Source organism: Lissotriton helveticus, chromosome 11, assembly GCF_964261635.1.
Source record: "Lissotriton helveticus chromosome 11, aLisHel1.1, whole genome shotgun sequence".
Lineage (NCBI taxonomy): Eukaryota > Metazoa > Chordata > Amphibia > Caudata > Salamandridae > Lissotriton > Lissotriton helveticus.
The window spans coordinates 1,065,515,654-1,065,531,373 of record NC_136072.1 but is presented as its reverse complement, the minus strand read 5'-3'; the positions used below and the strand labels follow the sequence as shown (position 1 = coordinate 1,065,531,373).

Below are 15,720 nucleotides of genomic sequence, written 5' to 3'. Positions count from 1 at the left end.
AAGTCTCTTTTGTTTCTTGTTCACAGTTAATGGCAAACAAATCCAAAACCTAACCTGACATATTGCAGGCGTGATTTACTCTAACAAAACTAGTTGACAGAAGAAGCTTTCCTTTTTGAGGGCTCAAAGAGCTCAAAGAAGGTCAGTAGTAACATTTCATGCTTACGAAATATGTAAATATTACAAACAGCAATATATGTTTCTAAGACTAGGAACTGCTATTGGTTTTTTCAGAAAACCTTGACTCGTTGGAAGAAGGTATATAATTCCAGAAAACCCTCGTAACTGTAATCGCCTGATGAATAGTTAGCCTTAATGTTCGGTAAGCATCTATATTTAAATTGGATATAGACTTTTTAAATGTCTCTATATCAACACTTATGTGATGCAACTTGTTTTTGATCTAATATAGGGACAACTAAAAATGAAATCTCAAAATGTAATGAACTTGTGACCGAAGCAAGGGTCCACCCTAGTGGAAATTTTAAGGTAATAACTCGCAATAACCCCATTGGTAAAAACTTTCAAGGTCTGGTTTTCAACGATAGAAGTGTTGACATGCAAGCAATGTATTCCAAAAATAGGTCAGACTAGATAAAAACTTTTTATTGAACAGGTTTTAGTATAAAACTTTATGAACTTTCTCTCTTTTCCAATCTATTCTATATTTTTTTTCTAAAAACCCAAAAAGGGTCTTGGTCATTGTTGGGAGAACAATACAGATGTATTCCTACTGGTTTTGGATCAACTTTGCAAGATAAAAAGTACTAGAATAAAATGTGTGAAGTAGCAGGCATTTTGGTAAACACAGGGCAACTTAAATTACAGAATTTGATGTAAAGTACGATCACTCTGAAGAAATCAATGAGGTATATGATACAAATAAATGTTATTTATCGTTACAGATACCCTACCATGCAGTGGTTATAATTCATTTTGTGAATATCTGATTATTCTGCCAGAAAGGTCCTGAGGAAGGTGGTTTTACACCGCCGAAACGCGTCGACCTTGCGTATAATTTCGCGCTTCAACCTGCGATCCCTCAGACGCAGAATAAAGAGTGAATGGAGTATGAATGAGAGAGTCTGTTGTGTTCATTTGTAAAAATTGTTTAGTTTCATATGGTTTCTCTGCATGGAATGGTTATGTCTTTTATTGTCTTAAATGAACTACTATGTGTCTCACCAAATGAATTTTGAAAATGTACAAGTTAAAATGATAAATTGATGAGTGATATTTTGTACTCTAAAAAATAATAAAAATTATAAATGAAAAAAGTTGATGTTGCCAATATGTGTTAAATAATAATGGTTAAAGTGTAGAAGTTGTCACTTTCAAAATTGTGGAGGTCGCGGGGGAATATTGCTAATCTTTACAGATCTACGATGGCCACATGAAGCGCTTTGATTTGCATGGAGTTCCTGGCGCCCTTACATAATGCATGGTTGGGAAGGATGCTGGTTATAGATAGACCCATAAGCAGGGCCACTGGAATTATGCGACTTTGCCGCTTCGGTACTTCCACACATAAATAGGGATTAGTTTCACATATAACTACGGATATGCCTCTTAATCCATGACGTGTTGCCTGATCGGTAAATTTTAACTAAAACAATCTTATTTGTAGCTCAAATGGGTCAAAACTTAAGTAAAGATGCAGTGACATGAGTTGGCAAGCAGTGGAAGACCTTATGCAAAGGATGACTGGTCACCTTTTTGTTACTTATTGATGTATATGGGTATTAAACTGACATCAACCACTTTGGAGTGCCTCTTTTCCTTGTTAGAACAAGCATTTGCAATGCTATAGGTCTCGCATATACGCACGTTTAAGCTATTGCCATTGTAAATGACAATGCCGTTACTTTATCTTTTAAAAACGAAAACAAAAATAAAAGGCATTGTTCTTTGCAATGTCAATAGCTCAAACTCGCGTAAATCCGAGACCTATTGCATTGCAAATGCTTGTGTTTTTTCTTATGAACTTACGCAAAAAGTGATTAGATTGGGGTCAATGTCTGGGGCGTTGGTTAACTGTGAAACTCTAGAGATTGCCCGGTGCATTTTTCCCGCAGGTTGTTTCTCACTTCCTTAGTGTATGGTTCGTGCAGTCTGGCCTGCACACTAACTGTTGTCTTTGGTGATGGGGTTTAGTCAGGTGAATTGGATGGACAATCCTTCAGGATCAAATGTATAGAATGTGTCTCTCAGAAGGCCAAGGAGGAACACTTCTCAGATAAAGGAACCTCATCAACATCTAAATTCTGATCACCCTTTCTCATACACACAAAGTCGCCAGAACGTGTCCAAATCCTCCTTTGAGATTTTCTAATCTCATTCATCTTCAGATACCTCCTAAGGAGACAGTGGGGCTTCCAACAGATCGAATGGGTCGTCATCCTCGATGACAGTCTGGACAGACTAGATAGGTCACATTAAATTGCTCCATGGCATCCTCCTTAGACTGTTTTGCCTTTTACCACTGGCAGAGCTTGACCCCTAAGTGGAGGCCCCTTCATAATGGCTGTAGGAGTCTGTGGAGAATTAACACTTGGATTAGGAGTACCAAGAAAGAGAAAACAAAGGACCTCCAGATGCCAATATGGACATCTGTATATGTGTTTCTAGTGTTAGGTGTAAATCTTCACTCAGAAATAGTCAATAGCAAAAACGTGGAGCAGTAGAACTAGGTTAGGAGTAAGAATACACCTGAATACATATAAACATGTATATTCATCTTCATGAATCAGGCTTATAGTTAAGAAGAGTAAACTTGTTTTTTGGAGGCATGTGAAGCTGAGGGGGAAGCCATGTTAGTCTGGGTCATGATCTGGTGTTGTGCCTTGTATGGCCTAATAATCCAGATAAGGGGTTTATTTTCCATCTTCAGTGTCCTAACATCTGCACAGCAACAATGAAATTGAATCCCTATTTACCAATATAGGTTTGGCTGACATTACTCAGCATCTCTCTGTGCCACAATGACTCTGGTATCAGCACTATTCAGACCCAAATATGAAGGATCAAAGTGTCAGCAGGCAGTGAAAATGTAGTGACGGCAGACGTGTTTCCGGACAAGTCCTGGAAATCTGTCACTTCCTGGATGAAGTAGACCACAAGCAGAGGTTCAGATCTATGGTGATAGGAAGAAACAAGCTAGCCCAACTATTCTTTCAGTGAGAATCAATCTTAGCTTGGTGTTTTCAGCATATATGCCCAGGGTACCATGCCCGGTAGTAAGACAAACCAATTTTTATCTGCTCTACTGGTCATCCTCATTCCCCAATATATGCAGGGGAGTAGGAAGGTAGGAACCTTCTAGCATGGGTACCCCCACTTTTTGCCTGGTGTCAGTGTGTTTCTGACTAGTCTGACTGGGATCCTGCTGATCAGGACCCCAGCCACAGTGCTTTCTCCCAAATTGACCATGCTAAGTACTTTTGTACATCCACAATTGGCTACTGATGTACCATTGTAAGTCCCTAATATAAGGTACTAAGGTACCGAGGGCAAAGGTACACCAGGGGTCTCCCAGGGCCTGCAGCATGTATTGTGCCACCCATGGGAGTCAACTTAAACTCAGGCCTGCCATTGCATCCTGTGTGAGTTGGTGCATGCACCTCTCACAACAGATATACCTTTCCTTATATCTGGGGTCACTGCACTTAAAACCTATAAGTCACCCCATGCCTGGCTGTTTAGTCTTGAGGGCAGGGTGCTTTGTTATAAGTGCGAGGGTGCCCCTGTATGAGCAGGGCACCCCTACAAACTCCGAAGTCGATTCTCCAGGCTTTGTAAGTGCGGTCAGCCATTTTAATACATAGTGGACATCAGTCATTACAAGATGTCTAACTATATAGTGGCTGCACCAAACCTGGTCATGTTTGGTTTCAAACAAATTGGAATCATACCCCAACACCGATTACAGTGTTGGAAGTATGATCCCACGTACTGGGGGGGCTCCCTCAAGGTACCTCCCTGTACTACCGGCAACAGCCTTTCAGGGTCTGACAGCAAGCTATTACTGCTGCCAATTATAGATACAATTTTGCCCTCCTGCTTCTGAGCCAAACTCGAGCAGGGGAAGGTAGAACAATAGGTTTACTGTCACAGGGAGGTGTGACCACCTCCCAGACAGGACTTAATGTATTGGCCTGGGGTACTTAAGGGCTTACCTGTGGCTGGCTCTTAAGATTCGTGGGGGACAAGACTCAAGCCTGAAACCACATAACTCCTCGACTTACTGGACACATGGACTGCACTGGACTTTGCATGGAACTGGGACTGCATCAAGGAAGGCTGCTGTTCCTGGTCTAGCTGTTTTGCAAGTCTTCGTCTGTGTCTGTGTCTCTTCCAGGATCTTCACCAGACGTTTGGGCTTCCAGGACACCCGAAGTAATCTCCCTTAGAGTGAAGGAGTCACTACCCTGCATCTGCAGGCACCGCAAGGGAGCTGACCGGTCTGCTGCTCCTGACGTACCACGGACTTTGAAAATCTCAGCAAAACAGGTGCTGGTTCTGCAACTCCTTCGAGGCCTGACCCGTCCTCTCTGCAATTTGAGGCCTGTATCCCTTTTGGAACCACTGGAACAAAACCCCTGTGCACTGCGTCAACTTGCTGTTGCCAAGGCTTGTTGGCTCTGCACTCCAGAGATCTTCGGGCTACAAAAAGCTCCAACCCCCAGCATCTCTTCTTGTCAAGTACAGCAATCTCGCTGCATCGTCTGCACCTTGGGCCTTCCTTCTTGGTGAGCTGCTCGAGGTCCTCTTGCGACTCCTGTGCCTTTGGCCTGTGGGTCCTCCTGAGGGTCTTCTCCTGCTTCAGTGGGCTCCCCTGCTTGCGCGGGGCCTGCTCTGACTCTCCTGCGTTGCATGGTCCTCACAGCTGCGGCAACAAGGTCACCGTCAATACTTCTGAACTATCCAACATCGGTGGGCATTGCTCTTTCGTGCCTCCTGGCCATTTCAGAGTGGCATAGACTCTGTCCCCTTTGCTTACAGGTTCTCCTTTTCAAGAATCCACCCTTGGATTCCACCGGACTCTTGCACAGTCTTCTCCAGTGGTATCTTCTTTGACATCCTCCATTGTGGTCTATGGCAGTTTCTGATGTCACTTTACACATATGCACCCGGCTTCCCTGGGGTAGGTATCCTGGTTCTTGGGGTATCCACAGGTGGGGTGACTGTCCAACCATCTGTCTTCCACAGGGTTTCTTCGGGGTCCACTGGGGAGGGTCCTTCCTCTTAATAACTGAAACAGTGACTTCCGTATTGACTTCTATTGGACATGCAGCTGTGTTTCTATTCTGCACACAGCCTCTGTGGATTCCTGGGTACCTACCTTGGGTGGTTCCTTGTGTCAGCAGCTCCTCTGAGTCTCCTGGTCCTAGTCCGACTTCGGTCACAGTACGCATTCCACTTTCTTAGTATATGGTTTGGCCTCCCCTTGGAGACAACTGTATTTTGTGCTTTCTTATCTTATCCTTTTGCAATTGAAGTATTGTTGTGTATTAGTGTTGATATCTCCAGGTAGGAGATATATCGATGTGTTAGTGAGTGATGTGTAATAAATAGACACATTTTTATATATAGACTGTCTGGTTCTTTTCATTTAACCTACAGTACATGATTAAACTGGAAAAACAAGTTACTTAACACTCCTCCTGGACTAAGCCTGAAGGCTGCTCTCCACAGCTACCACTTTGAGAGCTTTCTATGGTTATCAAAGACCACTATAATCACCTTAAGGGTTGCCTGGATTAGGGCAAGGTGCATCACTTATATCATGGGTACTCACAAACATTTGTTCAGGGGCCGCAAAGTACGATCTTTGGTGTGACTGAGGGCTGCACTGATGACAGCAGGGTGGCGGTCGGGGGTATAGGTGAGTCAGGGATTGTGTAAGGAGATGTAAAGACATGATAAATAAATGGGCAAGTATTTATTTGCAGGTTAATAAATGCTTGCCTGTTTAAAATAAATGCTTGCCTGTTTATTTAACATTTTTTTCCTGAATATTATTCCTCAGCAACTAAATCCCAGCTTGTGCTACTGTTCACCAGGGGGGCCGCATGTAAAGGTCAAGAGGGTCACAAGCGGCCCCCAGGCCATACTTTGAGTATCACTGACTTAAATGAACGTGCACCATATACTAAGCCAGCCTCCTACAAGGGGCATCAAATAATACTCTTATTTCAGCAAACACAATGTTGGCTCTATCTTCCAAATGTCTCATATCTGCCCATACTTACCCAGATAGGCCAGTAGACTCTTCAGGAGTCCCATTATAAGTGCTAATGGGGAGCCACTTGAAGATTTCTTGGAGCAGACTGAGTACACAGCGTTTATCTGTTTTTTCATGGTTAATTGCTCTAAAGTATGATGCAGAGGTTCCTTGTGTGTTCTGTGGGAGAGGGGCCCAGATCTTCTGGCCACCAGGAGTCCTAGCATGGGGATGTTTTGCTCTCGAAGAGGAGGACTTCTATTTTGTCGGTGTTGAGTTTGAGGCAGTTGTTTTGCATCCAGCTGGTGACGCTAGTCATGCACATGTGGAAGTTGGCCTTGGTATTTGTGGGGTCTGCGGATAGGGAGAGGAAGATTTGAATGTCATCACCATATGATATGATATTCATACTGTAGGTTCTGTCAAAGGCGGCCAGAGGGGCCATGTATGTGTTGAATAAGGTGAGGCTCAGAGAGGACCCTTGGGGAACGCCGCAGATGATGTTCTTTGGGCCCGAGGTGTAGGGTGGATGGCAGACACTCTGGGTTCTTCTGGTAAGGAAGGATGCAGTCCATTTGAGGACATCACCTTGGATCCCCATCTGGTGGAGTCTTTTAACCCCTTCGGTGCTCATGATGGAACGGTTCCGTCATGAGCGTCGGTTGGCCTGTGCTCATGACGGAACCGTTCCGTCATGAGTCCATAGGTTCTTTAGAACCTTCAGCACCGCAGAGGAATTCGCGCAGCACTGAAGGGGTTAAGGAGGGTGTAGTGGAACAAAGTGTTGAAGGCTGCTGAGATGTCAAGGAGTATCAGGGTTTCGGGTTCTCCCTGGTCTTGGAGAGACCTAATGTCATCGGTGGCTGCAGTTAGAGCAGTTTCTGTGCTGTGATTTAAGCGTAACCCAGATTGGGATGGGTCCAGGCGGTTGTTGTTCTCTGGGTGGTTGGTGAGTCGGTGGTTGATTGCTTTCTCTAGAACTTTTGCAGAGAAAGGGAGGAGGGAGATAGGCCAGTAGTTCTTGAGCTCTTCCAGTTTTGCGGATGTTTTTTATTTTTGGGGGAGTTTTATATAGCATGAACTTGACCCGAAGGTATCAAAGCGCTTTACATGAGCATCAGTTGCGTTACAGACGGACACATTCATTTTTGTTAGGCACAGGGAGATTAAAAGATTTTCCCAGAATCACAGGATGTTGAGCGTCCCTGCTGAGACTTAAACCTGGTTCCCCAGCTTCGAGGTTGACCTCTCTAGCTATAAGGCCACATCAGGAATGACTTGATTTTCACGTGTTTCCATCCCTTTGGGAAGGAGGCTGAGGAGAAGGATGAGTTGAGGATTGAGGTGCGTTCCTTGCTGATTGTACTGTTCCCCAGGTTGAACGTGTGGTGGGGGCAGGGATCTTTGGGTGCTCCTGAGTGGATGGAGCTCATGATGGTAATGGTGTTCTGCTCGGTGAGTCGGTCCCACTTTGTGATCCTTGAGTTTGAGTTTAAGTCGGTGAGGTCGAGGAGGGTGTGGATGCTGGCCATGGGAGGTTGGGGGTCAAAGTGTTTGTAGATGGTGGAGATTTTTCTGTTAAAGAAGACTGCAAGGGTGTCATAGAGATCCTGAGAAGGGGTGACAGTGTTCTCGGCTGCTGAGGGGATTGGAGAACGCTTTGACCATGGTGAAGAGTTGTTGCTGTGGTTGTAGCTGGCTTCGATGCTGGTGGTCAGGTTGTCCTTTTTAGCGTTTTCCAGGCAATGGTGGTATCTGTTGAGAGCCAGTTTGAAGTTGGCTTGGTCTTTAGGCACTTTGCTGGTGCACCAGATCCTTTCCAGAAGTTTGCAGTTGTGTTTCGTGAATTTAAAATATGGGTTGAACCAGCTGGAGTGTTTATTGGGTCTGCCTGGTTTGGCAAGTTTGAGTGGGTCAACTATGTTTGCGCATTCGGTGATCCATTAGTTGACGTTTTTGACGACCATCTCGAGGTTGCAAGTGGTGTCCCGGGGGTTAGTCCATAGGTTCTCGGTTACCTTGCTTCAGCTGCTGTGGGAGGTACTGGTCTGATTAGTGATGCTGTCGAGAGTGGTTGTGATGGAGCAATGGACAATCGAGTGGTCAGCCCATGTGATTTCGGAGGCATGGCTGTACCTGAATCTATTGCTGGCTGTAAAGATAGGGTCCAGTGTGTGCCTGGTGATGTGCGTGGGGTCGGTGATGAGTTGGGTGAGGTCGAGATTGTTCGTGCTTGAGGTCTCCGAGGAAGATGATGTTCTTGGAGTTGATGGCCAGAGGGGCAAAGTCTTAGATGGCCTCGCAGAAGGCTGGGCGTAGCCATGGTGGTCTGTATGCCATGGTGCCTCTGAAGGTGGTCTTGCCGCTTGTGTTGTGTTGAAAGTTGAGGTGTTCCATGACGGGGTTGTTGGCGTTGCTGACAGCTGTGCAGTGGACAGATTCTTTGTGGATGATGATGGCTATTCCACCTCCGAGTTTGTTGATGCGGTCCCAGTGTATGATCTTGTATCAGTTTTGTGTGGCGTAGGCAATGTCAGGTTCTGATGCGGGGTTGAGCCAGGTCTTGGTGAGGAAGACAACAACGGGGGTGAGGGAGGTGAAGGTGCCCCAGATCTCGTTGGCATGTTTGTGGAGAGACCGGAAGTTGATCAGGAGGCATTGGATTTCTCTTAGCTCAGTAGTGGTGGCCGTGGGCCCATGGAAGAGTGATCTGACGGTGCAGGAGAAGCAGCATTGTCGGCAGGGGAAGGGTCCTGCCGTTGAGCGTGGGGGTGTGCAGCTGCAAAAGTTGCTGCTGTTATCTTAGTGCTGGTGTAACTGTGGTGGGTGGTGATCCAATGGTCCTGGTGCTAGGCGAGGTCCAGACGCAGATGGGCACAGATTGGCTTGCCTTTGGCATCCTGGCGTTGTGGCCTCAATCAAGTCAGTTCCTGGGAGGAAGAGTTAGCCGGGAGAGCGTGGGAGAAGGAGCAGTTTAAGGGGGGGAAAGGAGGCAAAAAGTTATGGGTTAAGCTCTAAAAAAAGAAGGCAAATGTTATGATTTGGGGGAAGGGAAATGAGGCAAAAGTTACGGTTAAAGCTGGAAAAAAGAAAGCAAATGTTACGATTTATAGTGGGAAAAGAGGAGGTGAAAGTGAGCACAGATTTGGCATAAAAAACAATGGCGTCAAGGAATGGCAGCACAGTGCATATTCGAATGGGGGGCTCGGCCTGCAGCAGTGGTGGGGAGCTGGCCCAGGGACTTGTTGAAAAATAAATTCAACTTAATTAGTGGAATAAGCACTTGCGTTATGAAACCTTAGTTGGTTAATGTGATCACTGCAGATGTCTGTATGTGTCACAATAGAGTCACTGAATTGAACCACTATTCTATATAGGTGCAATAAGGAATAGTGACTTTTGTATTTAAAGTGCTACAATGTCCCAATCTGACAGAAAGCACGGTGAATAAGTTATTTTAAAACTGCATTGCACACAGCATAAGACAAGCTGCAGCAAAATTACATAGGCCCAGATTTACAAACGCTTTGCTTCGGGTTAGCTTTTATTAGTGAAGCAGGTGCAGTGGCACTGGGGCCCAACCGATTGGGGGGCCCGCTGCAACACAACTATGACTGTCTTACTTTACAAAATGGGGCACCAAGACACATATTCTTTACTAGCATTAGAGACAAGGGTGTGTTTGCTGCAGTGAATCCGCAACATGTGGGAGCTAATTTGTTCCTGAAAGGGACAGAGAGCCTGTTTCAAGATTGGAGTAATGGCCATGCATATTGGGAAAGGGTGAAAGTGGCAAAAGAGGCAGTCTGGCACTCAGGGCTGGAACTATCACTGTGCAGCAGGTGCTGTTGCACTGGGGCCCAGGAGTGTGAGGGACTCACAATGCTCCCAATTATGGGGAGCAGTGTTTGTTGATCTAGTCCTATTTTTGTTTGATATGGGTAATCTTTTATAATCCCATTTAGTATGGATTATGAGCTACAGAAATTATCTCACAAGTCAAGCCCTCTATGCTCAGCCCTCCTTCCAATACTTGCCATAAAGTTGTGGAGGGGGCTCAATTTGAAAACTTTTTGCTTGGGGCTCAGAGAAAAAAGTTTGGAAACCTCTGTGTTCGAGGGAAATAACATACGCTTGTTCCCCAGCCAACAAACTGAATAGGATTTAAACCAGAGTCAAATGTACAAATATGCACAATTGAGACATGCTCTGCAGGCGGAAGCACTTGATTAGGATGGAATTCCTGAATATGCGCCACTGGAAGGCAGAACAGTACTTGGAGAACTGGGATGGGGCAATAGCCGCTTCTTATAGAACCCTTATTATTAATATGCTGGACTGATTGCAGAAGCTGAGGGCTAGATGGAAGGGTGATGTAGGAATCATGGAAGATTGATTGGGAAGGGCCCCTGGTGCATCTACGCCTGGTCCAGCTGAAATTACTCCACAGAGCGTATTATAAAGGAAGTGGACTATATAAAATGGAGGGGGGGGATCAGTAGACTGCCTGCTTGAAATGTGACGTGGAAGAAGCCACCTATATTCATACAGTCTGGGGCTGCAATAAATTGTAGGAATATTGGCTGATAATCCTTTGTGAGCTTGGTCTAATCCTAGCATGTAATATTCCATCAGTGGCCCAGTTTGTTATCCCGGGAATACTGAATGATGCCGATTTACCAGGTCCAAGCTCACGTTTTGGATGTTGCTTCTAATAGCTGCAAAAAGAGATTTGGCAAGGAAGTGTACTGCTCATACCACACCAACCATACATGAAGGGCGTGCAGGTCTAGATATGCACATGGAGGTCAAAAAATAACTTTATGAAAGCAGGGGTAATCCCTGGAAGTTCCTGAAAATTCGGAAATGGTGAAGGCACTTCTACAGGCTGGGAAACCAAAGGATGATACACTATAGATGTTGCTGACACGATTAATGAATGGACTGTTTAACTAGGAGTGGTAAAAGGAGACCTCCGAGAGATGGATTAAGGTAAGAATAGATTGTTCATTTTAAAAATGCCGATAAAACTCTACCTGTATGGGAGTAATATTGGGATCGGTGTCCACTTTTGTAACCCAGTGTATAAAAAAGTGTATATTATACTGCCTGCATGTAAAACCAGAGGTCTACGTTACGAGTGTTTCTATGTATTTGGTAATGAAAACCAATAAAAAGGGGTTTTAAAGCCCACTGCTGTAAAATAGGCTTAGCACAGTTAAAGAAAGAAGTACAGAGTTGCTTTCTGCCACAGTACATGTACGAGGTAAAGATCAAAGTGTGTGATGACGTAGTGTATTTTTCAGGTGTAAAATAATCCCATTATCATTGTAATCCAAGCATTCCATTGAAGGTGGAATGATACATCAGAGAGTCAACAGCATGAGGTGAAAGAGTAGTACTCCTCTGGTTTAGCCAATGCCTACTCTGTGTATATTTTAAAGAACTGGTAAAAACACGTCTTGCAGACAGCGGTGCTGCCAATCCATACCTAGCTGGTTTGGGTTAAATCTATAACTGTTTCTCCAAGATCCTCGTTTTCAACTTGCCAGTTTTAGTCTATCTGCTGTACTATAGTTATCATTATATTTAACTGCGTGTTTTAGATTCTTCCTAAAGTGTAAGCACTACATAAGGTGGCATATTTGAATCTAAAAATAGTGCATTAAAACTTGTCTTGATAGCATGGCCGTCATTCTCTCCTCACAAGCAAAACAAAATACTTTTTCTTTTGCAGCTGGATCTTGGGACAGACAAAATGGTTGTAGATCTTACAGATCCCAACCGCCCTCGATTCACACTGGAGGAACTGAGAGCGGTATTGCAAGAACGTAACCAACTGAAGACTCAACTTCTTGTCGCTCAAGAGGAACTGCAGTGCTATAAAAGGTGGGTTCCAATATTTTGTTTTCCCCAATTGTAGGCGTTCTTTATCCATGAGAGGGCACATCATGTCATCTTGTCCTCAACCCAATGGTGAATTATGTTGCCACTGTTCTGTTTGTATCTGCACAGCACTTGTTGTTGTGGCCTCTTAGTTAAGTGAGATATCTTAAATGCCCATTGTGCATACTTTTCCTCAGAATTCTTGTTACTTTAGGGATCTGAGAAGTATTTCAATTCAATTCAAAGAATCTTTATTCGGTGATTAAAAATCACCATAAAAGCACACACATATATACATAGTAAAAAGTCATTAAACATTTCCAGGATCCTTTGTACAAAGTGTAAACAAAGCATAAAAAACAAACAGTGAAACAGTGTATGACACTTAAAAGGCATAAAATTTGAGACATTTCATTCTTCTCCCCTGGTGTGTCTTAAACGGACCGCTACCTTAATAAAATTCATAATACTACATAATGTTAAGGGGTCCGAGGCTTTCTGTAAAAATACTAGAGCCTCCCTAGCGTGGGCCAATTTGTTTTTTTTTTTAAGAGGTTTACAAGGAATCTGCGTCTGGGCATTGTATAAAAGGGGCAAAGTAAAACAAAATGAAGGGAGTCCTGCGGAGACCTGTTGTCGCAGCCGCAGGGCCCCTTCTGTTCAATTGATGTAGCAAATCCTACTGGTGATGCCAACATGAATGGGAGTAGGTTCAGCCTGAAACGGCACATCAAGAACCTGTCCTGTGCGTTATACATGAGGTACAAGTATGGTTCCATACCCTCCGCACTCTTCACTAGGTTGTGGGCCCTCACTGTCTTTTTACACCCTTCCGCCTCAGCTCTGCATAGGTTTTTCCGCTCTAGAAAAATTTTCCCTACTTGCAACTTATTCTGGGCTACAATTGTTGCAGGGTTAGTAAAGAGGTTCCCAAAACCTAGTTCCTCTAAGGTGTTCTTCACATAATGGAGCCAGGGGGTGCGCATACATTTGTCCCTCCCCAAACAATCCGATAAGATTTCTCTACTGAGTGACGCATCAGGATTGACACAGATTTTTAACCAGGCTACTATGGGCCTCAATTTTACCAGGTCTTCTATATATGGCCTCCCTAACTCCCTATGGGCAATTAATCCAGCAGTGCTTTGGGGTACCCTCAGGATTGATTTCAAGTATTTGTTTTCTTCCCGTTGGATTCTTGTGGTATTAACGAAGCCCCATACTTCTGCCCCATAAATAACTTTGGAGCATGATACAGAGCTGTACAAGTTCATCACCTGTTCCGGGGACCATCTTCCTAGCCTCCTGCCATAGCTAGCTATTGCCCCGTTAGATGCGATCATTTTACCACAACGCTCCTCCACCAAGGAATCAAACTGTAAGGCGCCATCAAATGTTACACCAAGATAGGGAAACGTTTTGACCTCTTCTACAATGTGACTCCCTATTGTGTAAATAAATTTGGAGGTAGATTTTTTCCCCGCCAGGAGCACATAGGATTTACCCAGATTAACAAAAAGGTCCAGGGCACCCATGAACTTAACGAATCCATCGATCAAGAGTTGTAAGCTCCTGGGTGTACGTGCAATCAGCACCGCGTCATCTGCGTAAAGCAGAACAGGAATATGACGCGACCCGACCCTTGGGCAATCAGCCTTTAAACCTAACAAAAACTGCTCCAAATTATTAATATACAGGGAAAACAAAAAAGGGGCAAGGATGCAGCCTTGCCGAACTCCGCTCATACAGGGGAATGAGTTAGTCAATCCCCCCTCCCTATTGTAACGGACCTTAGCCGTAGTGTCACTGTGCAATTCCCTCAAAATGTTAATTAGGCCACTCTCAATCCCCATGCTAAACATCATGCCCCACAATTTCTCCCTATTAACGTGATCGAATGCTGCTGCCAAATCCATGAAACCCATATAAATGGATTCATCACTAGCCATGGTATATTTGGCAGTCAGCATGTAAAGGTTCAGGCATTGGTCACTAGTGGACCTCCCTGTGTAAATCCGTATTGAGTGTCCGAGAAGATGTTATTTTCTTCGGTCCACTCGGACAGTCTGTTAAGAATTGCCCTTCCCAAAAGTTTTGCTGACACATCAATCAGGGAAATCGGGCGGTAACACTTGGGGTCGTCCCTATTGCCCTTCTTAAAAATCGGCACAATTACCGCTTTTGACCATGACGGAGGCAGGCCGCAGGTAATAGCAGTGTTAATGACCCTTGTCATTAAAGGGGCCCAAAGTTCAGTATTACTCAGAAACAGATCTGGGGGAATCCCGTCGGGCCCCGGGCTTTATTTTTAGTCAGACCCTCAATCCCTGCGGTGATCTCCTTAATAGTGAATTCAACCGGTGGAGCCTGAGTTGAAATAGCCGATAACACTACAGTAGTACCAGACTCGTGGTTATACAGACTCCTATAGTGGGTAACCCACTGTTCTGGGAGGATATTAGCCCCTATCTCCGGGGTATCTTTTTCCTGGAAAGTTGGGTTATTGATAATCCTCCAGAAACCCGCTAGATCCTTTCTTTCCCCTACTTCTCTTAAATCTGCCCACGCTTCTGCCTGTAAGACAAGTTTCCTCCTCTTAATCTCTTTTTTATAGTTTTCTCTGCACACCTTCACTTTATAGGGGACCCTTGGTTTAGATTTAAGGCAGCTTTTCAGCTCCCTCAAAGCTTTGGAGCAGTCTTTATCGAACCATCGAGGATTCCCGTGGTTCTTTAAGGGCACACAAGTCTTTAGTAGACCGTCGATCAACTTGGCGATCTGATCGAATGCCTCCAGAAGCCTCAATCCGTGAACCTCTGTGTCTAAACAATCATTAATGGCCAGGTTGCCGGCGTCCACCAGGTCCTTGTAAAACTTTTCCCCATCAATTTTAGACCACTTTAGTCTCCTGCCTTGATCTATTGCCCTCTCAGTGAATGTGTGTTGAGCTCTATTTCTTGGGCCCACCCTGTACAACAACTCCAAGACAAGGGGGTTATGGTCACTGAATCCGCTCCATTCAATCCCTGCACTAGCTATCTTATTTATCAGAGATCTTGAGACCAGGATATAGTCTATGAAGGATGAGCACCCTCTGCCCTTAAATGTAGGTGGGAGTGTGCCATCCTCCTGCGTCCCCATCATGTTGATAGTATGCTCTAGGTCATACTTGAGCCGGAGCGTACTGAAAGCTAACCCTGTCGGCGTATGGGAAAAGTGCGGCCCCTTCTCCATGGGGCACTGGGACCAGTCTGGGTTTTTTTGAACCAGTGCCGGGCACAGATGGCAATTATAGTCTCCCATAACCAACATTGCGTGTGTCTGCCCCTTTTTTAGGCCCATTGTTTCCTGACCCAACCTATGATCCAATTCAGCAGCAAGAGGGGTTTGGGTTCCCGCTATCTCATTGTTGTAGATATTAAAAACTACAAATCTAAGCCCCTTCCCTGAAAATCTAACTGCCTGGATCCTGTGGGAGTTACAGTCTAGGCAAGAGCAACTGCCCGGAAGGCCCAAGTCAATATAAATAGATAATCCTCCCATGGCTCTCCCCGATCTTGATTTTTGGGCGGGGACAAAAAAACACTTATACCCTTGCAGGTGGAAGTTAT

General features: G+C 44.8%; 1 protein-coding gene across 2 annotated transcripts in view; it reads left to right on the top strand.

Moving 5' to 3' along the window:
• Positions 1–15,720, top strand: part of RILPL2 (Rab interacting lysosomal protein like 2) — a 79,718-nt gene that overhangs the window by 26,763 nt on the left and 37,235 nt on the right. The window contains exon 2 of one of the 2 annotated variants that reach the window (XR_013602577.1): positions 11,961–12,334. Coding sequence is in view for 1 of the 2 variants with exons in the window: in XM_078667606.1 (XP_078523732.1) it covers positions 11,961–12,112 (152 nt within the window). In the remaining variant the exon portion in view is untranslated. The remainder of the gene's footprint in view (positions 1–11,960; positions 12,335–15,720) is intronic. The other variant, XM_078667606.1, reaches the window with a different exon arrangement.